The following is a 24,040-nucleotide window of genomic DNA, read 5'->3' as shown; positions in this document are numbered from 1 at the left end:
TCTGTCTCTGCCCACCTTCCTGTCTCGCAGGCGCTCCACCAGCTGTGAGTGGTGGGAATAAGTCTGCTCATATCCTTACGTCTGTTCAATCTCTGAGCCTTTCTTATTCTCTTAGGCCCTGAACCATTGAACTTAACACATTTTTTAAAAAAGTGTTTCTGGGCCCTCCTTGGTTGGTGGTGCAGCAGGTTAAAGCACAGCACTAGGAAGCTAGAGCCACTTCAGCATGAGTTTGACCCCCACCCTGGAGCTGACCCACATGACCTGGCAGACTTCTCCTGACTTGCCCACTGCTCCCCTCAGCAGTGCACTTCATCAATCTCCCTGTTCTGCTCCCCGCTCCATCTCTGGTGAATCCTCTCACCGCCCCTGAACCTCTGGCCTGTGACCCAATTCTGTATACAGAAATAAATAAATCTTTAAAAAAAAAAGTGTTTCATACCTCTTTTCCTAAATAAGATTTCCTGACTGCCTCAATGCCTATGATTATTTCCCCAGGGGCAGAGCATACCCTGGCTGTTTCACCAAGCACCCGCTAATACCCACTGGTGTGAATTTACATCACCAATCTCATCTTCCTTCTGCAGGTCAAACACAGCAGGGACTCAAATAATAGGCCCAGCAAGTCCTGCCTCTTCTTTTTACATGCCCTCCAGTCTGTCCTTCTGATCCAGAGCAGCAAGGGGTGCTCACCTGGCCAAGCCCATGGCCCACATAGTTTATCAGCCCACGCACACAATTGCAAAACTATTCAGTTTCACAGAACAACAGTAATGGGATTTATTTACCAAACCAGGGAAAAACAAAGAGTTACTGAGGCCAAAAAAATGGCCGCTGACCTCACCTGAAGCCGTGTCGGGTGTTCTGAAGTCCTACCCACATACACTCCCAAGACAGCGCCTTCCTGCCACTGAGGGCCTGGAGCAATCAGCAGCCAGACTCTAGGCCCTAGGCCGGGATCCAGCTCTCAAGACAGCAGGAGACACAACACTGTTCCCGGAGCTGCTGAGATGCCCCAGGGCAGCACCAGACAAAGGACATTTAAAATAGCGGCTGCAGCCACCAAACAGGAGACAAATGGCCAATCTCACCAGCTCAGCGATGGAGGCCTCTGGTGGCTGTCAGAGGCGCACAGCAGCCTTCTGGAATAGACACATGGTTCAAGGTGCAGGCAGAAATCACTGACACCCCCCAGCCCGGCCACAGCTGAAGATCCCAAAACACTGAAATCCCAAAGCGGAATCCTTGAAGCGCAATCCTGGCGGCTTCTGCAGTGCCTTGCATTTCTTATCAGAGTCTCCACCCCCACGGAACCTCCTCGGGCTAGCCATCCTCACCCGCACCTCTCCCAGGGAAACACCTGTAAGTCTTTCACCTGTTATATTGCCACAGCATCTCTGCAGCCCCCTCGCCTGGGAAAGAGCACCTGGCTGGCAACAGGCGTGGACTGAGGACACACCACTCCTGCACAGCTTGCCAGTATTGCGCGATCACTCAAGGACAGGACAGTAGCTCTAAAGTAGGACAGGCACAAGGAGAAAAACGCTCCTTTTTAACTGACATAACCGTCTTTGCCCTCCTTCCCCGTCCTCACCCCACTAAGGGAGCCAGACACGAAATAGAAGCTCCGCAAACAACTTTCCTGGCGTCCGAAGAAGTGGCTTTCCAGGCACACACCCGAGGGGCCTTCACGAGCCCGGCCTCAGGCCCACAGTTTCCAGAACAGTTTAGTTTGGCCTTCTCCGCAGCTGCAAACCACGAAGGCGGTCATTCAGCCTGGCCCTGAACTGGACCGGCCAATCTCCCTACGGAGGGTCACACGGACCCCCGCAGCGGAGAAAGCCCGAGGCTGGAAGCAGGTGAATTCAATCCACATCTCCTGTTTGTGACTTACTAGTGTTTGGTTCGCTTAGTTTTAGAGGACCACACCATCCACATCCGTCCGTGACTCCGGTGGCCAGGGCTTAGGTCAGCGCAAAGGCAGTCGCAGCTAACACGGTGGACGGGGCGGCTCCCTCCCTCACCCGCAAGGCGGCTGTCCCGCAGCATCGCAGAGGAACGGAATGAAACTTGCTTTTCTCTCAGAAAAGGTATCTCAGGTCTGGGTCTGCTGTATCTCACCTCTGGGCCCTCTGGAGGCGAAGGGGTTAAGTCTCAGCACTCTGAAGCTGCAGCCAGAGTTCAATCCCCCCATTCCAGGCCAGGGGCCCCTCAGCAGGGTATTTCAGAACATCTGCCTGTTCTGCTCCCCACTCTGTGTCTGGTGAATCCTCTCAGTCCTCCTTACACCCCGCACCTGTGACCTGCACCCCAGTTCTTGTGTGCATAAATAAATACCTTTTCAAAAAAAGAAAAGAAACCTTCCTCTGTAATGAAGTGCTGGAGTTCCAATCATCTGGCTTATTGCACACTAAAGTTTTCTAAAGATTCGGTATATTTTTATTTTTTAAATTTATTTATATACACAAGAACTGGGGTGCAGGCTGGAGGTGGGGGTGTGTGAGAGGATTCACCAGAGACAGAGTGGGGAGCAGAACAGGCAGATGGACTGAAACACTGGTGAGGGGAGCAGTGAGCCCGAGGTCAGGAGAGGGCTGCTGTGCCTTGTGGGGTCGCTTCCTGGCCGGGGGATCCAACTCCTGCTGCAGTGGCTGTGGGCAGCTTCGCAGTGCTGCGCTTTAACCCTTTGCGTCCCCAGGGAGGGCCCTGAAGAGTCATTTTTTTTATTACAAAAGTTTATTTTTACATCATTTTGTACATTTTTTTCCCATCACCAAGTCACCCGTGTGCCATCACCATAATCCCTTGCATTTCCCAACACCGCCCCCCCGCCCCCCGTTTGTGATCCCATTCCCCGCTCCACCCCCACAAAATGTCTCTGGTATATGGTTGTTCATTATTTTTGTTATTTTCTCTCCTGGTCCATTATACTCCCGCTATGAGTGAAACCATCTGGTATTTTTCTTTGAAGAGTCATTATTTTTAAAGAGCTGGCCCATAAAAGGTAACTTGGCAGTTCTCCAGTTCCGCACCTAACAAGGAGCAGTCCTGTTCCTGCATCACCTGACTGCCCCAGGCAGGTCACTCCCACACAGCGGGAGGCCCAGCCAGGCCTGATCTAAATCCCGCTAATGCCTCTCGCCTTGGCTGTCACACAAAACAGCTGACCGGGTGTTAAAGAAGTAGCATTAAGTTCAAATTCCATCTCACCTCTCAGGTTATGGGAAAAGATTATTATCTTTTATCCCAGAGAAAGAGTTTTTTCGACTGTATTGTCCACTACAGCTTAAGAATCTAGGAATCTAAAAACCCTCTTTTGAAAAAAGCACAAGCTACAATATTAAAACAAGCATAGCTATATGCTTTTATTAGTAAATATAAATGATGTCACTAATGTCTACCACAGTGCCTGCCAGTTTTAAAAGTGGGAGGGAACTGGAGAAAGGGAACACTCTTAATAAATAACGATTATTTATTATATGATATACTATGATAATTCTAATAAATATACTAACTATAAATAAACATATTTATTTAATATGGTATTATATGTACACTATCATTTATTATGAATAATACATCATTAATACATTTTCAGCCTACATTTTTGCTACTTTCTTTCCTTCATATTCTGGGTAGCAGCCCTTCCATCTGAGTGAAAATTTTTAAAGAAACATTTACCTAATACAACACTTGAATGACAAGTCTGACAATGTGAGAATGAAATAAAACCAGTGCCACCTAGAAACAATTCTTTTTTTTTTAAGATTTATTTATGCATACAGAACTGGGGTACCTGCCAGAGGTGCAGGGGCGGTGAGAGGATTCACTAGAGACAGAGTGGGGAGCAGAACTGGCAGGTTGACCAAGTGCACAGCCCAGGGCACAGCGGGTGAGACAGGAGAGGTCTGCCGCGCCCTGTGGCCACTCTGGCGGGGATCAAACACAGGCTGCAGTGGCAGGAGAGACGCCCAGAGCACTGCACCACCAGAGAGGGCCCCCAAAGGCCAGATTTTTATCCCATTCATTGCTTTTTTCTTTTCCCACTCCAAGTTTACATAGAAGCATGTGAACACTTGCCTTCTACTGAGATTCCTGCCCCTGTGAGGCAGGAGATTCACCCCAGGCACCTCTGGCTTGTAGCCTTGGGACAGCTTAGGGTGGGTGATGAGATTTCAGAGCAGTCTAACGGTTGCAAGCTGGACCTCAGGTGAGCAGGGGTGAAGGTAACTGAGATGCTCCCCGCTCTGGGCTGCACTTGGTGGGCTGTTTGCTCGGACCAGCCGCCCCCTCTAACGCAAAGGCCAGCTCTAGATGAGAGGCACAAGGGTCTCTTCAGGGTGCATGCTCACCACTCCTCAGATCAACAGCCGGGGATCGAAAATAATAGCGCCATCGAACAATTCTGTCCCTGCTCCTTGGCTTTCTGTGGTGACACTGGAAACAGGACCCCCACACATTCCGGAAACGTCAACTCAGGAGGGGCAACGCTTCGGGCCTTGCCAGAGTGGTGGCTCGGATTGGAACTGGGGTAGTGTGTGAATCATGGAAATGGCAAATGTTACCAATCAGGACTTCTTTTCCTCTTGGAGAACCAATTAGAAAATTTTCAGTGTGGGCCCTCCCTGGTGGCCCAGCGGGTTAAAGCACAGCACGGCAAGTGAGCCGCAGTGCTTCAGCGCAAATTCGATCCCCAGCCCCGGAGGTGACCCATGTGGCGCAGCAGACCTCTCCTGTCTCACCCGCTGCTCCCCTGAGCAGTGTACTTCTTCCATCTGCCTGTTCTGCTCCCCATTCTAGCTCTGGTGAACCCTCTCACCCCCTGCACCTCTGACCTGTACCCCAGTTCTGTATAAATATATCTAATAAAAAAAAAGAGAAAGAGAAAATTTTCAGTTTAACACTGGACTAGTTAGTGAAGTCCTTCACCTCCAGGAAAGGACAAGCCCTTATCCCAGAATCCTCCCTTGGGAGTTTACATGAATTGCAAGACATGACTCAAAAGCAGACACATTGGAAGAAAAATGGCAGCAGAATTTACTGATAGGGAGTGAGCCAAGGGAGAGAGAGCGTTTATCCGTGGCATGAGGCCAAAGGCAGTCTCTCCTACAGCAGGCACTGCTGTGCTGCAGAATTGGGCCTGGTGGGATGTGGCAGCTGTCTGGCGAGGGCCCAGAGGGCAGGTGGGAGCCCAGTGCTGACTTATGCGCCTCCCAATGTGACATACCTGGAAGACCACACTATCACTTTTGTGGCATTCGGTTAAAAAATCCACAGTGGCCCTCCCTGGTTTAAGCACAGCACTAGAAAGCTAAATCCACTTCCACATGAGTTCGATTCCCGCCTGCCCCGGAGGTGACCACATGGCGTGGCAGACCTCTCCTGACCCGCCCGCTGCTCCCCTCAGTAGTGTACTTTGTTGATCTGCCTGTTCTGCTCCCTGTTCTGTCTCTGGTGAATCCTCTCACTCTGCGCATCTCTGGCATGCACCCCAGTTCTATATGAATAAATAAATAAATCTTTAAAAAAAATCCACAGTAAGGCTTCACTTAACATCTTCAAAGGGTTACTGGAAACTGCCTTCAGATAAATGATGTATAACAAAAGCAGGTCTTTGAATAAATCCTTTCAATGTCTGCTAGGCTGTCATTTTCTCATCAGTGTCATAAGGATAGTCAGGATTTGAGGACCCACTGTACAACCCAGCCTAATGATGAGAAAACATCAGAAAATCTAATCATGACAAAACAGTAGCAAAAGCTTGCAATGAGAGATATCTTATAAAATAATTGGCCTGCATAAATAAAATAGCAGCGTTGTGAAAGACTGAGATGGTTAATAATTGACTGAGTGGAAGGATACCTGGGTAGCTGATAAAAAGGATTCCTGCCTGTCTGCCAGGGTGTCTCTGGGAGAGAACAGCACTGAAACCAGCAAGCTGGATAGACACCCTCAAGACGCTGGCCAGGGACATCCCTCCCCCCCGAGGGCCTGGGAAGAACCAAGGACCCAGGAAGCACGGAGTGTGCCTGAGGTGGGACATTTCTCATCCTGGCTTCACTTGGTGGGAGCTCATCCAATCCATTTGTCAAAATGCCTTTGGCATCGGGAAGGGAGGTGGCAGTGTTATAAGAATTCGTTTCATTTTTCCTGTCACAGAAAAGCTGTGGGTCTCTAAAATACCGCTTAAATTTCTCCCTTAAAAAGGCAACTACTTGCCAAACTGCGTGCAAAGGAAGCCTGTAATCACCTACCGTGCTTCTGAATTCAAAGTCAAGTCCCCATGGGCAGAGACACTGAGTTGCAGCAAACAAGAGAGCAGCGTCAGCCATGGGGGTCTGGATCCCCAAATCAGGAAATACCTGTGGAGGAGACTGAAGTTTCAAGCTACAGGATGGGAATAGATATATCACCTGTGAGGGGCATGGGGAAGCCCTTCCCCCGGCCCCCCAGGGAGGAGGCTGGAAAGGGAGGGAGGACTGGACGGGGAGGCACAGAAAAAGTGGTACATATATGGCTGAATGTTAAGCAAGTGGGGGATCTGGCTTTCTGGGAAGACGGAGTGAGTCTGAAATCACTTAAACATGAAGAGCTCTAAGGAGGGGCCTCCCTGGTGGCGCACGGGGTTGAAGTCTCAGCACTATCAAGCTAAGGCCAACAACTGTGGCTTGAGTTTGACCCCATGCCAGGGAGCTGACCCTCATGGCACAGCAGACCTCTCCCCTCAGCAGTGGATTTCAGTCCATCTGCCTATTCTGGTCCAGATTTGTACTTCTGGTGAAACCTCTCACAACAATTCCAACCCCCTGCACCTCTGGCCCACAGCCAGCTCTTCTACCAATAACAAATAGAACTGACTGGGATGGATGTTAACTTTCCCCTGACGGTGAAGGGCCCTTGGCAGCAGAATCAGGCTGCTGTACTGAAAGTCCCCCAGGGACTGCTGCGGTGTGAGCCTTTTTGTCTGGAGCCTTTAAGTTCTTGCGTTGGATGGTTATTTCTATTTCTCTGTTTCCTGCACTACTGACGGTGCCTTCACAAACGACTGCTTCTGGGGTTCTGTGGCACCAGATGCTCGCTGCCCCAGCCTGAAGGGACTGTGAGCCAATTCCGAATAAGGCGGCTGAGGGAAAGCCTGGGCCTCCTGGGACACGAGAGCAGGAGCTTGGGGTGAGTGCTCAGGGCTCACTTGCTGTTGTCCTGTTCCATGTGTGTGGTGGAGAGCGACGTCCGGTCCCGTCCAGTTTAAAGAGCAGTATTATAACCAGACCTGGCATCTCAGCCTCTTTCGCTTTTCCCAAAATAGACTTAGTATGTTATAATTTCCACAAATACTGTACCAATGTGGAAGTCGACTGACAAAAGCTAAGTAAGCATCAATATTATGTTTTAAAATCAGAATTTTCTTTCAGGAGCTTAAGCACCCTAAGAATTATTATCTGCTGCAGCTACGTGTGTTTGCTTGTGTTGATTTTGTCTGGAAATTATTAATATGACTTATTTAAACCAGACTCACATAATTTTGTGAATGTTTTAATTGACTGAAACTTTTAAGAGTCTCATGCTCTACCGACTGAGCTAGCCGGGCTCCCGATTGAAACTTTTAAATAAGTGTAAATCATGAGTTTCCACTAAGTGGTAGTGGGAATATAGCAACTCTGTGTCATTATTCACATATAAACTGGAATCAAAATTTTACTTTATATTCTGTATTTACGTTTCATTTAAATTGATTAACAGCAAAGCTTCTGATGTTAATCATTAAATGAAACAAACCAATTTAAGAACAGAGTTTTGATTTAATCAAGGCAAGAAAGCCAAGTGTTTGTTAGAAATATAAATAATGATAAGATTTGGATATATATTACTGAATAGTTTTTAGCTCATCCACTATGTACTTCCTGCTTCAGGAGGACGTGTTCTGTACAGATAATTTACAAAACATTTTTGTTTTCTGAAACATCTCCATCACTGTCATCTTTTTATATTGTTTAAAGTTTTCTCACGGTCAGTTAAGGTCTGTGTAAGGCGGCCTATGCATTTAAATTCTGTGTTGATAGATTTGGTTCTTCTGTGACTTCACTTTCCGTAAGTACATTTCTGTGCATTAGTGCTTCCTATACTTAGTTTTAAGCTAGTGCCGTTATTCCTCTTTGGCCAATTTGGGTTTTAGTTCTTCCGCTGACATGGTGTAACCAAAAAACTCCTCGGCTTCTGGCTTTGGCTTATTTCCTTGAAGACGTTCCCCAAGTTAGAATTTTCAGAAAAAAAACATTCAGATTAATGTCACTTCTTACGTATTTCTAGAGACATATAAGATAGTTCTTACATATCATCCAGATTTTACCAAACTTCTCAGCACTGTACCTGTGTTTCAATATACCTGTTATTGTTGTCATAATGTTATTTGATTTTTGAGATTTGGCATCTTATTTCAATTCACTAATGGCTAATCAGCTTATAAAATATAAATACGAATGTTTGCTCTGATTCTTATTTCTACTTACTCAATGGTTCCTCAAAGAATATAGAATGGGAGATGAGTTCCATAATACTGAGAATTTGGCAACTAATTGACCAGGGAGGGTGAAGAAGGAGGACTCTACAATAATTTCTATTTCTGCTTAGGCACCAAATGGAAGATTTGCTATTCACTAATAAAGGATGGACAGATTTGGTGAGAGAATGGATATACATTGGACAAAACAGTAATTGCTAACACTTAATGCACATTTACAATGTTCTTATCACTCTGCTTTCTATCATCTCATTTAATCTTCATAAATACCTATTTTGACACCATCTGGTAGCAGGACATGTTCCCTTCCTAGTATATCAGTGTGTTTACAAACAATGAAAGTCTGCTAAGCTTCAGTATCTGGAGTTTTCATTGGGGTTCCATTATGTGGGCGTGACTGAATGAATCATTGGTGATGTTACTGATCTCCACACCTCTCCCTGTCAGACGAAGAATGCTCCAGTCACCTGGTCTTTCTGGTCTGACTAGTCCCCTCATGAAGCCCACCAGGCGTCATCTCACTAGCATATAATCAAGTATAATCCAAGGGGCTGATGAAGAACAAAGACCAAAGTTGTAGTTTAAATCTGTGACTCCTGAACTTGTGGTGGATGAACATTTGCTGAGATCCCATTGTAGCAACTCCTCTTTCTCCAGCTGTTACCCAGCGACTCCTCCTTTGTGCATCCTTGGACAGTATACCCATCTCATCTACCTGCATGGCACTCAGAGTTAATTCACCAAACAGATGCTAAGTACCTAGAAGAAAGGATGAGAACCATTCACTCCTGTGAATGTTTGCTAAATAAGGTACCTATTGTCTTAATAGCTAGCCAAATCGCCCTAGGTTACTAACCTTTTCATAATCTTCTCAAATTCTATTTATGATAGTATAGTAAATTCAGATTTATACTGATCTTCCAGGACCCTAGGTTGTTGTGTTTTTTTTCTGGAGCTACTTTATGGTCACAGTCAAAACAGGTAAGATGGACAGAACTTGTTTATAAATTGTGGGTTAGTTTTGGAAAACTACAAGTGCAAGAAATTCAGTGTTCGTTTCCATGGTTACTCGGTTGCTACACAACTTTTCATTTCTGTATTCGGCAACCTGTGTATAAAGATGACATTAGATCTGAATCCTCCAAAGTATTCAACAAGGAAGTTGGACAGGAAGTTTTCTGAAAATTATTTATTAGGAAGAGTGAATTTTCAGTATTTAGTGCTTCAAAAGCATCACACAGAATTTTCATAGCCTTATGTAGTAAGTCTCAAACATTTAAGGAATTTATTTCCCAATCAAAAACCATAAATAGTGAACTCAAAATTATCTTTGGTGATGTATCCCCAAACATAGGACATGATTTTCTGACTAAAATTTTTTATTTTCTAGTTAGTAGCAGAAAACAATCTATATTATGTCAAAGCAATCTGAAAATTAGTAGTTATATAGTGACTACAGAAAACTTTCCAATGAGCATGATAAAGGTAACACTATTCATCATTTAACCAACATATCCTTCCCAAACAGAGCAAGGTATTAAGACGTCCATAAATTTATTTTTAGGATGAGCAACAATTGCTTTTTAATTATGTTAAAGACATAATGACAGTTCACCACTCTGCACCTCACTCATAAATATAAGAAATATTCTATGATGCCAAGAATGCATTGCATTAGGAACAGATTAACTGAAGTGTTTAAGGAGAAATGGCTTTTCTCATTGAACCCAAAGGGTTCCATAATTATTGAATCATCTCTGAGATTCAACATATATCTGTAAATTAATATATTTATTGCCTGAAAAAGTCAATGCAAAGTATTTATTAAGAGTAACTATGAAAACTCACAATTGGGGCTTAAACTGAAATGTAAATTCACATTTGGGGACGCTCAGTTACTCACATTATGGGAGACCCCATAAATAGAAAACATATAGTACCAGACTTTGGAAAATATTTCTGGGGCAAAGCTTTGGTGACTTAATATCAGAGTGTTTGAAATTAAGAAGGGTATTTTCATAGCTACTGCAATTCCTGATGTCTCACTTGCTAATTAAACTAGTTTATATTTAAACTATTAAATCTATTGTGTGCCTGGATCTCTGTACCTATTTTTTCTATCAGGCTGACAGACAGTTCCAAAGCAGCAGCTGCTCAGTAACAATTACTGAACTGCATCTTTCTGGCCTCCTGGATAAGCTGAGTGCACAATATCAAGCACTCAGAAGACTATGCACACAGGTTAATCTTAAGATTGAATATATTAACAGGTATAGGCGCACATGATACCAAAACCTCAATTTGTAAATCATAAATTAAGAAAAAGTAAATAATTAAAAATTAACTCAGTACAATATTTATATTCACTCTTTAGAGATCAATCTCCACTACTGGTTTTGGCATGATTCAGTTTGCTTTATTAAATTTTCTGACTAAAGGAGTTACATGGCCTAAAAAATACACTTGTAAACTTCTTGTAAACTCTGATGTGCTACTAATATTCCATTAAAGAACGTTATGAGCCTCAGAAAGCCCCCAAATACTTAATCTCTGTTTAACAATCACCTTACTCTTTATGATTTATGAAAGGGAATTTTATTTTTTGTCTTCTTTACTTTCCTCATTCTCTGGTAATGAAACTAGTGAGGCACGAAATTGCCCAGGGAAGAAGGAATACCCAACTGATTGGTTCAGTTAGACTGTCATCTGCTTATAAAGAAAATATAAAACACTAATACATTTAAAAATTTCTCTTTGGAAGCTGACGACTGATGTTAATGTAGCTTTGGCTTTAAGATCACAAGGATGCCAATGTGCATCACAAGACTGCTGCTCTTGTTAGAAGTTCCAAGGGCCTCTGAAGTAGAATGAAGGAATTCTGAAGTGTCATCTAGAAAAACTCACTGCCACGTGGAGGGCCAGGCATTACACATGAAGAGAGACAGGGTTGGAATGAAAAACAAAACACTTACTGAAAGGCACTGAGTCATAAACGAAGGCAGAGAGGTCAGATTTTCTTATGCTGAAAATCGGTGCTAAGTCACAGAGGCCGTGCCAGCTCAAGGCCTGTGGATCTGGGGAGGAGGAGTGCGGAGGGTGTGCCGCCCTGGCGTCCATTCCGTGAGCAGTGGGCAGCTGCCTGCAAGCCCAGCAGCTGCCCTTCACTGCAGGGGTGTGAGCCCAACATCGCAAATCTTCTCACTTTCAACCAGTTAATTTTGTAAAAAATTTTAAGTATCTACATTTTTGTTTTAATAATAATAAAAAATGCTGATTAGGAAAAAGGGTCAAAAAAATTGACCTAGGTGTACCCAGGTAGTTTGTAAGGTGCAGACTAATCTTCCCAGTCCAGTTTTAACCTCAGAGTTCTTGGTAAAAAGTATCTTAAACTGAGATGGAAAAATGCACAAAAATATGTAAAAATAAACTAAGAAAAAAAGTATCTTAAACTAAAATGCTTGGACTTCCCTAGGAGAGTCCCTCACAGATCCAGGAGCCTTGCCTGCATTCAGATTCTGGACCAGAAACGGTGTTTAGAAGGTTAACGGGAAAAGTGAGAAGACGCTGCACCGTTCACTGTTAGTGCAAAAACAAACACATTTAGTATCTTCTCTTGGGCCTTACAAAGTCAAACATTAACTGTTTCTTTTTAACTAAAACTTGAGTCTAAAAAGGATGAGTTATAATGCAACATGGAAAACAGATTGGTTAAAATCTGGTCTGGGTCTTGTTACTTGGTATTAAGTTAGTTTCCAAATAACAGCATATCTATGAAAATAAAGCCAAGTGAAATGAGAAGGAAAAAAAGAATCATAATTAGCAAAGCACGCTAAAATTAAATATGATTATCATATGGAAGAAATGTTTTCTGTAGAAATGATGTACCAGTCTGAGTAGTTACTAAGGGTCTGGTCAATTAAAATCAAAGTGAAATTTAACTGCCATAGTAAAGCACCACTATGTATTGTAAGGTAAGTCACTTTGACCATTTTCTTCTGACAAAGATCATTGTTCCTTTTCCTTTCTCGTTTGTGCTCTAGACACGTGTCTGAATTATGTATCTGTACAATACATAAAAAGAAATATAAAAGATGGATTGATTTTATATATCCTTAAAATTCTACCCAAACGGATAGGTCCAGGTTTACATAAATAGACATATAACATAATTTTCAAGCCGGAAGTCCAGTCACAAGTCCACAGGGGTGCGGGGCCTGTCTGGCCCATCCCTCAACTCTGGCTGTGGCAGGACGTTGCGAGGTCACCAGGTCTCTGACCTATACTTTGAGCTGTCAGCTCTTAACATCCTTTCCATGAGGAAATCTTTGCCTTTTGTTCAAAACAGTTGAACAAAACTCACCTCTGAACTAACAGAGATACATGAACAGGACATTTGGCACAAAAGGACTAAGGAAAGTGATTCTCATCCAGTCTCCCAGCTGTCAGTCATCTAGACACCAGCAAGTCGCCATCCACCGTGTTCAGAAGGTAGAGTTCAGGCTGAGTGGTCAGTCCCAAGTGGTACTAAGGACAAAAAGTTAGAAAGGGTTAGACTGAGTTTTCAAATTTTGAAAGACTGAACTTGGCCTTAACTGCCTATAATAAAAATATCAATTTAGGCCTTTTTTCAATACTGATACATTTTTACTTCCCCTCAAAAATGCACTAGGTGACATGGTCTCACCTGTGCAATAGCTAGGAGCCGAGACAGTTAATGGGGGAGGTAACACCTAGTGCCTCAGTAGAACTTGCACCTTGATTAGTCTTGGCACACTGCCTACAGATGGGCGCTGCTGGTCAGAACATTAAGCAGCCACAGATTGACTTCTATTCTTGTGTGAGCTAAAAATCAAATTTCAAGTGGTCTAAATCCCACGCTCAAGCTTCCTGGTCCCATTATCTTTTGGAAACTGAGCAGAGAAAAATCTCACATTAAAAAAAGAAAACAGGCCCTCCCTGGTGGCACAGTGGGCTAAAGCACAGCACTGAGAAGCTAAAGCCACTTCAGCATGAGTTCGATCCCCGCCTGCCCCGGAGGTGACCACATGGTGTGGCAGACCTCTCCTGACTCGCCCGCTGCTCCCCTCAGCAGTGTACTTCGTCGATCTGTCTGTTATGTACCCCACTCTGTCTCTGGTGAATCCTCTCTCCGCATCTCTGGCCTGTACCCCAGTTCTGTACGAATAAATAAATCTTTAAAAAAATTTTTTTAAAAAAGAAAACACATAAAATTCCATGAGGAAGATGGTCGGAAGATATTTTTGGGGCTGAATCACAATCACCTTGGCTCCTCTTAAGACACACTGCAAGACCCCACCCCAGAGACCTGGCCTTTGGTGGGTGGTCTGTGTCAGGTCCTGTGATGTTGCGTTTCTACCTTTTCTCTGCATACACCTTGGAACAGTCACTCTGCCTGCGTTTGGCCTGTCTTTCAGGTGTTAGGAATGTTATTGTTCCTTGCAGAGTGTGTTAATGCAGACTGTCAGACTACGCCCGTAGGAAGACAATATTCCTATTATAGTGGAAAAGGCTCCAACCCTGCCACTTCTTATGACCTTGGGAAAGTTATGTACCCTTTTGGAACCTTATCCTGTGTATTGGTACAATGGGAACAAATGCTGCATTGGAAAATGCCAAGAATACTAACACACTATCTCGGGTTACTCCTCAATAAATTACAACATCTTGTCCTGTGTTCCTCACAGGCTGGTGATGCCGCTCAAGAGGCCAGGGTAAAACTATGAAACTATTCACAAAGAGTAGATTAGGAAGACAAGGAAACATTTCTTCAGCTGCTTTTTCACTTCAGGGTCTCATCTCAGGATCTCATAACCAAGAGTGATTGTCAGATACGCTGATCATTCACTGCAGCCTTTTTTTTCTCCACTGAGCTTGGGTGGCAGACTTCCTCATAGGTAGTGAGCAAGGGCTGCATTATTAGTAACCTTATCCTGCACTCAAATACTTTGTAAGCAGAAATGGGTCATAGTGCTCTGAGACTGAGAAAGGGGGTTAAATGGCACAGGGATAGGCTAAAAAGCTTTCGGGTCAGAGAAGTAAAGCGAGCAAGTAAGCAATTCCTCCTTAGCGATAGATGGGGCCTTGCCCATTTTCTAGACCTTCCAGTTCCTTTTTAAAATTTAGTGCAGGTCAAACAAAATTAGTCTGCCAGTTGGTAAGTTCTGAACTAAAATATATTCTAGCACTAATGAGAGTATTAGGTAAATATTCCCATGTCTGCATGTTCCTCATGCTAAGCATCAGTGCTTGGTGTCTGACCTCGCCAAGGGTGACTGTATATTACATGAACTGGTTAGGTAATGACCATGTGGGTTCTGGAGTTGAACTACTCAAGTTTAATGCCAACTGCCCACTATCAGGGATGTGATTTGGGAAGTTATTTTATAGTTTCACAAGAGGTTGACCCTCTCGTTGATCTAAGAATTAAGTGAGGAAACAGAAGTGCTAAAACCAAAAGCAGTAAATAGTAGCATTAGCCACTTAAAGACATAAGCTAGAGAGCCAAAAGCTAAGTCCACTGGTCCTGTCCAGTGAAGGAGCAGAGGGTCCTAAGAGGGCAGAGCTAAAGGCAATGCCTCAAACCAGGATCTTCCAATTGTTTTACATCTTATTTTAATTCTGAAATTAAACCCAAATCAAGGAGAGCAAAATGAGGCAAACAAGGAGAAATTCCCCCCAGGTTACTTTCATGTGTTGTTTGGAGTATTCGGCTCCAGCAAGAGGCAGGAAAATTTGCAACAGAGAAAGTAGAATGAAGTTCTACTGATACTCCTGTGGCAAACAAAGAGCTGACTTTAGATTTTCCCATCATGCATCAGGTGACAGGGCGAGTAGCTTACTGTATTTTTATTTATTTAAAAGTCTTTGTTTTTATTAAGCAATGCCAATAGTCCCACTTATATCAGGTCTTTCAAAATGCTCATTCATGTTTATACTCAACACTTTTGATTTCTCTACCAAGGAGTCTGTACGTTTTATGGTGGCATATATAAGATGAAAAGGCCTACTTTATGGTAAAAGGCTATTAGTAGAAAAATGTTCAGCTTAAAGCTGAATAATATTTTTTCCCCAAGTTCAAACCTGCTAGTTGCCATCCTTAGCAATAGCGGAACTACCTAAGTGGGTAAACAGAAATTAGTGTCTTCGTGCCTGCAATTTATTGTGTCTTTTGGAAACTAAATTCATGTATTTCTCTACCCCCTCTCAGGAGGAAAGCACTCAGTGTGGGCTTCATATGCAGCCCAGCGGGTAACTGATGTTTCTGTACTTCTGTGTCAACATGGAGACTTCCTAAGATGCTCATCATACTTCATTAGCATTTTCAAGGTCAAACAAATACCCAGGAAACCAAATTGGAAAAAGCAAAAAAAAATTTTTAATTACAAGTCAAGTTTACATAGTGCTAAATGGTCGCTGAAAAGCTGGTGTGACCCTTCCTACCGCAGCAACCCCCGCAGCTCCTCCACGTGCCTGTTAAGTCTCGGCATGCTGTAGAGGCATGACTACTTCATGTCACATTTGTGGACAAGTCAACTGACACAAAATACAATTAGTTATCCTCAGCCTTCCACACAAACACATCGGAAGATTTAAGTTCTGAACGTCGTTTATTGCACCCAGCGTACTGGTTGGGGGAGATCGTCTAAGAGGAGCAAGTGGAGTAGGGTATGGGCAGGTTAACACCACAACACACCGCACACAAGGTCACAAAATGCCATTTAACTGGGAAATTTTCCATCCTTGGAAGCCACAAACATACTTTAAGAACAACACTAGCAGCTTTAGCTAGGTTCTACACAGTGTGACTGACACACTGACGGGCCCACCCAGGCTCAGGGCCTTTTGGGTTAACCTGGCCCTCACCCACTGCAGCCAGGTGAGTCTTAAGTCCCCAGTATCTTCTCAGAAAGCCCTTCTAATCAGCTTGGGAATGGTGGTACAGAGAGGAGCAGATGTGGGGACACGTAGGGAAGCTTCTGTGGTCTTCTGCTGTGTCACTGGTGGTCTAAGGTGAAGTGGTCAGTGAAATACAAGTGTTGACCCTCAATGTCTTATGAAAGACAACCCACTAAGTCTGGATTTGGAGTTTGTGCAAAATACCAACAATGGCTCCTCCGTTAAGGGCTCAGGTGAACAGAGAACATCAGCCAGCCAGGACGACCGTTGTGAGCAGTGAGAAGTCCTTCGAAGCATTTCCACACTGTTCTCACAGAGTCAATGGCTATCATAGGCTTTTGATTACTTTTCACCACCAAAACAAAAGTGACTGGATTTGCGATAATCAGCCTCAGGTTCCACATGTAAAATGTCCTGAGCAGCTGAAGAGGAGCAGCGTCAGGCTGAATGGAAACATTTCCTCTAACTCCAGAGCGCCACCATCTGGTCTCCGAGAACTTTTTCTTGGAGGAAATGACTGAAGAGAAGCAAGCACCCAAATGCAGCCTTGCTGAGCAAGAACTCCGCCATCAGAGACACCAGTGACTGGTGAGAGCGAGCTCTGTAAGTCAGCCCACAGCTCCTGGGACTGCAAGTCGTCCTGGCATGAAGCAGGTCGGAGCTTCCGAAAAACATTATGACTGGTAGGAGAGGGCTTTCAGGGAAAAAACTCTTCTCCTTCTGAGTCTTTTCTCCTCATTCCCAAAGCATTAGGAGAACGTCAGTCAAAAATATCACCATGTTTTTGTGCCATACCCTCAGGATGAGGATGGAGATTTTACAATTACTTGAGTTGAGAGTAAACAGCACCAGGAAAGCTCTGCACTTGCAGGAGGGCCGTTAAATCGGAGTCGCACGGAAACTCTGACCAGCTTTCAACCTCTGAAGTGACTTCCAGGGCAGTTACCAACCACCACCTACAGGTGTGTGTTACTATTTGCCTACTTAGTGCATTCTTTATGCTTTCTTGCCCCTCTGACTTCCACTGAGAAATTTAAAGTGGAAACAAGTTAAAAGAATCTTGGACCTAGTAGAGGTAGATCTCTCCTAATTTTACAGTTAATATAAATGAAACCACTCTAATTGAGATTTTATTGTTTATATGTACAGTAACTGAAAGGGTGTGCATAAGAAAAGTATTTCTCTACTTTATTATTTCATTATCTCTTGGGGGGAAAAAAGGAAATTTGCATACCCATTCTCTAATTTGTATTATGAAAAATTTATTATTTTCCAAGTATGTATTTTTAACATATTGCTTGGTTAAAAGTAATATATAGATTATTTTTAAAAGTTGTAAAACAAGCTTTTCCTTGAGCAACTATTTAAAAGTTTAGTGTTGAAATGACAGCAGCAAAGGTGAGCTTTTTAAAGATCACACCTAACCCAGTCCTCAGATGAGGAGGCCAGGAAGAAAACTTTCCATCTTTCAAATGGAGGCAACAGTCCTTCCCACGACCAGCTGAGCCCTACAGACCAGCTGCAGCCCATACTTGGCCTACGGCTACACAGTGAACCACAGAAACACCCTGGCTTTGATGGCTGCGTGTGGAAGCAGCAAACGGTCCAGTGTTTGTTACTTAGTGTAGCCACCACTGGCTTCTTCTGTCAGCAGGACTTTAGAGATGCTTACCGTGCGCCCACAATCCAAGAAGGACATGCCCAGTGCAATCAAACACTGCCAACCCTGAAAGACAAAGCACAGCCATCTTTTATTAAGGTCTCTGAAGAGCCCTCCTGCCCAGTGACTGTCTTGCTCGGAGGCAAACCTACTCTCTTCCTTGAACACCCAGCTCTGCCTGTCTTTACCGAGTGCGGCACAAGTCCCCAAGCCCACTCCCACCAAAACACCCTGGCCGCCTTCCTCAGCAAAGTTCTCCATCAGCTCTTCACCGCTGACCTCCCTCTGCTCCTGCCGGCCACAGCTGCTGCTCGCTCCAGCTGGGACTTCCCTTAGTTCCAGCCCAATCATCAGAAAGGGGAACGAGTGACAGACTGACACAATTCAACCGTCTCCTGAGCGTCTCTACGAACTCCTGAGCATGAACTCCAGAGCTAGGCAATAGTAAACCACTCTAGAAAACAGCCCCTAGCTCTAAAAATGGGTCTCAGGTGCCTTGATAACCAATATGTATGAAGGAAGGATTCCAACGTCTGTAGCAAACTCTAAAAACAATTCCTGCGAAGGGTGCATTCGCTTAGCTGGGCTTCCTTGCGGTTAGTCCCTAGATTTTAGGCTGAGCATCAGCTCAGTAAACCCTAAATTTAATGGGGGAAAAGAGAAGGGCTCTGTCACACTGGTATACAACTTTGCAATATTCACTAAGTGACTTTGTCAGCCAGATCCCTAGCCTGCGGCAGACGCTGGCATGGAACTAAGCAAGTGCTATGAAACCTGCCTCCACCCTAACCATTCTCTGCAGCAGACTTGTGTAAGTTCTGCTATCCCTAATCTTCAATCCCTGTGGTTTTCAGAGAAAGCTGCGCAGAAGAGGGGGTGGATTTGAGGTTGTCGTTGCTGTAGCTGTCTTTCATTAATATAATGTTACAAGAGATTTGGAAAAGAGAGGAAAGAACATATGCATAGCCCCACCCCTAAGGCACTACTAATACGGTATTTACATAATTTAAGCAGATTTTTTCATTATTTGGATACAAATAACTCTCCAGCTCTATGTAGGCTAGTTTTATGACCACTTTTAAACACCTCTCCAGTAACCCGGAGAGAAGGTGAGTGCTTACTATTTCCTGGACGGGCAGCTATTAAGTGCAGAGCTGAGCAGGGCTGTGAGCCCAGCGGAGAGCGGAGCCCCCTCCCGGCTCCGACACCGCACTCGCCGCTCCCTTGCGCGCCTCCACTTGTACCACGCTGTACTTTCCACCTTCCTGGCCTTCTTTCCCTCCTCATACAAACTACAGTCTGTTAGTAGAAATGATTAAAATTGGAAACCAGATGGAAATGACAAATAGGGAAGTGATAACTCTTAAGCGGCCAAGGCAAATTTCGTGGTTACAAATATTATTTAACCATGGTGATGTGCAATTTCATATAAATTGTCTCAATATTCTAGAGCTTGACTGCTATGAGTGTTTTGGGGTACCTTCACTTCTGAATGTTAGGCAGCCCCACCGCTACCGTCCTCGATGGTGGCCCCCGCCCACTCCAGACTGCACTTACCAAGTAAAACACAAAACTCAGGTAAGCCACGCTGACCACAGCAGCCACCACGTACAGAGCCAAATGCCCTAGGTCCTGGACGTAAACCACCACAAAGTACATGTTGATGGAACACACAATGAGGACCAGGATGCCACCCGCAATCTTCCAGCCCCTGTAAAAGAACCAGCGTGGTAACTGACGGACTAGGCCAGCCTGGCAATAAGCAGAAAGGGACACTGACCTTACAGCGTCGGGAGCACGGGAGTAAGAGCCCCTTTAAATGAACTAAAAAAATAGTTTTTAAATATGTTCCAGATTAGGGCAAATGAGGCAAAGTTAGACACTGATAGTTCTAAAGTACTAACAAGTAAGTAATCTCTAATGTTTAAATCCCCAGAAATTCAAAATGCCTTAGAAACGCAAGTTATGCATCCCCACAGATGCAACAAGTCATCTCAAACACCCCTATCTTTAAAGATGTATCATGAAAGTCATTTAACATGAAATTAAGGTGCTTTACGCTTTGGTGGCTGAAGCTGCAGACTTAAAGCCCTAAAAGCTGAACTTTGCCCCAAGAAATGAAAAATGTGCTGCTCGCCTTCACATCTGCAGGTGGACTTTCCAGGTGGCAGCGCCAGCACTCGCCTCTCAGAGCACAGGCCTCTGGGTAACGCACTGTCTGCCTCGCCTGTCTGACGGCCCTACTCCCCCACACCCTACAGGAAACCCAGAGGCAGATACTCACAATCCGTTGGCAAAGTCGCTCATGACCGGCCGCAAGCTCGTGAAGGTAAGGATGGGTATGAGAGCAAAGGGAAGCTGAAAAATCAAGAACAAAGATCAGACAGGGCTACTGGGGTCCATGTGTCACCCCGAAGCAAAGCAGCACTACTAGCGAGCCCTGCCCGGTCCTACTATAAGTAGACACTGCCCTTGCTACCCCATGAGGAGTGATTACCCCGACACACTCCAGCATTACATGGAGACCTCCAGTGTCCTGACCTACCACGAGGGTGCTCACAAGTGTCTCACAGACAGCTGTACTTGACTTGTCTTCTCCACCTCCACAGGACCTATTACTGACCTTTACGATCACTTAGTACTTGCGTGGATAAAGAACAGAATTTTTGTTCTATACAGTTATAATTCACATCAACAGGATTAAAAAAGCAAGTCATTTCTAACGCCACTAAATGCCAGGGAATTCACATACATTCACCACAGGCCAACACTGTACCGCTTCTTCTCTCAATTTCCCCTCACCCCTCAGCACCCAGCACCAGGCTTGATACCTGAGGGAAGTGTATCATGCTGACTAAAAGGGAGGTAAATCTCTCCAGCTCCCTCATCACCTGTAAGCTCTGCAGAACGTTCAGGAAGTCATTCATCCCCGTGAGATGCTCCACATCTTGGAATACAGCGACAAGCAGCGTAGGGATGATGGCAATGGAGCGAGTCAGAATCACTCGGGCAAACCGTGACCACTTTAGGTTCAGGAATCCCTGGGAGAAAACACAGAGGCAGGATAAACATCTGGAACAGGAAGCAGAAAAAGGTTTGGGGGGTTCAGGTTTAGGAGCAGGGGATTAAAACAACCAAAGGACGACTCCCCTGCTATTCTATACCCGTCAGGACGACACAAACCTCCATGACAAACTGGCCAGAGTAGGTCCCTGTCATGGTCGAGCTCTGTCCTGCCGCGAGGATGCCCACTGCCCAGATGTAGAGTGCGGCGGGTCCAAAGTAACAGCCCAGTACAACGCCCTGCGGGAAGCAAGGGAAAAAGGTAAGTTGTGTGATGAGGTGCTCAGGTGACACAGCAAAGAGCACCTCTCCTCGCTCCTCGCTGGCACCCACCGACACCACACGCTGTGCTGGCCAATGTCCCAGAAGCGAGACTCAGGCCCCAGCTCATGCTAGAGGCTTCAACCTCATTTTGTTACATTCTTCCTCAGTCTAGTCCTCTCTCTTCTCCAAGTTCCTAAGCCATCATCTTCACCTATGTGTTAAAAATATGTTTTAGAAGAGCTACACATTTCTCAAGTTATATTCCTTAGGACACCATTTTGGAAACTGGTGACAGAAGTGAAGAGAAATGTGAAACTGACTTGGGAAATGCCACCTGTGATTTCTATTCCTGGAGCACAAAAGGACTGCGAGGCCCCAATAATGAACAATTTCTTTAGTTACCACAATCAACACAAACTCGGCTGGTATGCCTCATCTTTCCAGCCGATCCTCTATTCCTGCCCAGGAAACAGAACACTGCTCTGGCATCTAGGTTCTGAACGCAGCGACACTCCCAGGGGAACATGCTTAGCTCTGAAGCACACCCACAGTGAAATCCAGACAGTATGCCAAGAAACTTGATTCAGGATCAAAGATGACAAAGCTGAACAGGATTACCCCTTTATAGATGTCCACAGTCAATGTTGAGTTATTGTCAGGAAAAAGGTCAGTGTGGGGACTGCTGCTATTTCTACAGACTTCAACCTAGAACACAAAGCAAAACAGTTTAGGAGCAACTTTTATTTTCAAAGCAAGGGTTAGTAAGAGGCCTCCTGTAGGTCACACACAAGTCAATTACAAAATACAGGCTGCAGGTGAGACTGGAGACCGGCATGACGGGCAGATACTGACAGCGATGGCATTTGTGCTGTGCTCTCCCTCCATAATCTCTCCGCACTCTCATTACACAGGTCATTGTAGTATTTATTGAATTACAGCATGCATGGTATTACATGATGCTGGTTTTTAAGTATGATAGGAGAGGGCCCTTGAGAAAGTTTCGATTATGGGCAGACCCCCAGAAGAGGGAGTTCTTAGCCAAAGAAGGGTCAGATGGGAAACATCGGGGTACTCAAAATAAGACAGGCCACCAGGCATCAAAGTGACAGAGAATTCAAAATGGAAGAAAGTCTGCCAGCCACAGTTTCTGTTGGCTGATTCTTCACCAAATACTGGTACTGGCAACTGATAAACAGGAAACAAAAGGGGGGGGGTGTCAGAGCCAAACAGCAGGAAGGCTCTGACATCACAGCACGAGGCAGCCTTGGGTCTGAAGCAGCTCTTCTTCCAGCCAAAAGCTGGGAAAGCTGGTCCGTGCTTGGTCAGGACCTGCAGAGCTGGGCCGGTGCTGAGCTCTAGGGCGCAGCAGGAGGCTACAGGTCTGTTCCTGTGAGCACCAGGTCACTAGTGTTTCCCGTTCCAGCCCTCCCTTCCCTTTCACGACCACTCGTGACCATGGCTTACTTACCACCTGCTCATTGGTTTTCCCAAAAAATGCTTCAGCAAAAACTGAGACGACAAAGACGTTGATGATGAAGGAAACAAAGAGAGCAATGCAGGATTCGATGAAAAAATACTTATTGGCTTCTCGAACTTCTTCCTTCTTGGCACGGTTCACCTGTCTGGACTAGAGATTACAGCCGCAATTAGTGCTTTGACTAGTTGGAACAAGTTTCCTGTAATGAATTTGGAGTTAGATGAAAGACGAGTCAAACAACTGACCAAATAAATGTGAGAGGCCCAAACCCGCTTACTTCCTAGATTAAACAGGAACCTCATGACCCTTTGATGACACTGCACATTCCCCAACTAGGGAAGAGTGATGAAGAGATGACTAAACTCTCAGCTTCAGGCTTGAAAAAATCCTGAAAAACAACCTATCAGTCCTAAAGATCTTATGTACAAACACCTCTGAATCTCCCCGCAAGCCGTCATATATAACAACTGCTAGAGCTGGTGCGGCTTATTTACCACAGCTTCCACGAAGCCACTCAGGCTTTTGACGTCTAAATACAAGAGATTTGGTGCAATGATCTGGGGGGCGCTGAGAGTAGAGATCTTATCGCAAATACCCTGCTCCACAACCTTCTATTTGGTTTAAAAAAAAAAAGGCTTCAAATGTTCATTCTGCAAAGGCTGAGACAATAAAGCTGTTGAGGATGAAAACAGAGAACTATGCAGGACCCTTTAGTAAATATACCAATGCTCTTGCCAAATGTCATAAAAGTTACTAGTGCAGGGCCTCCTGGTGCTTAGGGGTCAAGTCTCAGCGCTATTAAGCTACTGCCTCTCGCTCGGCATGGGTCCCATCCCCGCAGCCGACTCACCTATGGCGCGGCAGACCCCTCCTGTCTCCCTGCTGCCCCCCTCAGCAGTGTATTTCAGTAGATCCACCTGTTCTGCTCCCCACTCTCTCTGGTGAGTCCTCTCACCCCCCGCACTGCTGGCCTACGCCCCGGTTCTTGTATGCATAAATAAATAATAAAAAATTTTAAAATTACTAGAGCAGAAAAACCTGTCAACATTACTGAATGCAAGATTCTTACATAAAAATGCAATTATTTGGGCCCTCCCTGGTGGCGCAGCGGGTTAAAGCACAGCACTGAGAATCTAAAGCC

At 44.8% G+C, this 24,040-nt stretch overlaps 1 protein-coding gene across 4 annotated transcripts in view; it reads right to left on the bottom strand.

The window, feature by feature from the left end:
- Positions 1–11,865: 11,865 nt before the first annotated feature.
- SLC11A2 (solute carrier family 11 (proton-coupled divalent metal ion transporter), member 2) overlaps positions 11,866–24,040 on the bottom strand; it is a 27,284-nt gene continuing 15,109 nt past the window's right edge. For 2 of the 4 annotated variants that reach the window (XM_012732547.1, XM_012732546.1), the window contains exons 10-17: positions 22,891–23,049; positions 22,041–22,127; positions 21,279–21,398; positions 20,987–21,136; positions 20,380–20,453; positions 19,653–19,806; positions 18,108–18,161; positions 16,128–17,459 (exon numbers count right to left, since the gene is read on the bottom strand). In XM_012732547.1, coding sequence (XP_012588001.1) covers positions 17,259–17,459; positions 18,108–18,161; positions 19,653–19,806; positions 20,380–20,453; positions 20,987–21,136; positions 21,279–21,398; positions 22,041–22,127; positions 22,891–23,049 — 999 coding nt within the window. In that variant the 3' untranslated portion in view covers positions 16,128–17,258. Of the gene's footprint in view, positions 13,043–16,127; positions 17,460–18,107; positions 18,162–19,652; positions 19,807–20,379; positions 20,454–20,986; positions 21,137–21,278; positions 21,399–22,040; positions 22,128–22,890; positions 23,050–24,040 lie in introns of those variants that run through there. The other 2 variants (XR_001146038.1, XM_012732548.1) reach the window with 2 other exon arrangements.

The sequence above is a fragment of the Condylura cristata genome, unplaced genomic scaffold (assembly GCF_000260355.1).
Source record: "Condylura cristata isolate star-nosed mole 26May11 unplaced genomic scaffold, ConCri1.0 scaffold00034, whole genome shotgun sequence".
NCBI classification, from domain to species: Eukaryota; Metazoa; Chordata; class Mammalia; order Eulipotyphla; family Talpidae; genus Condylura; species Condylura cristata.
This window is presented reverse-complemented; position numbering and strand designations above follow the sequence as displayed.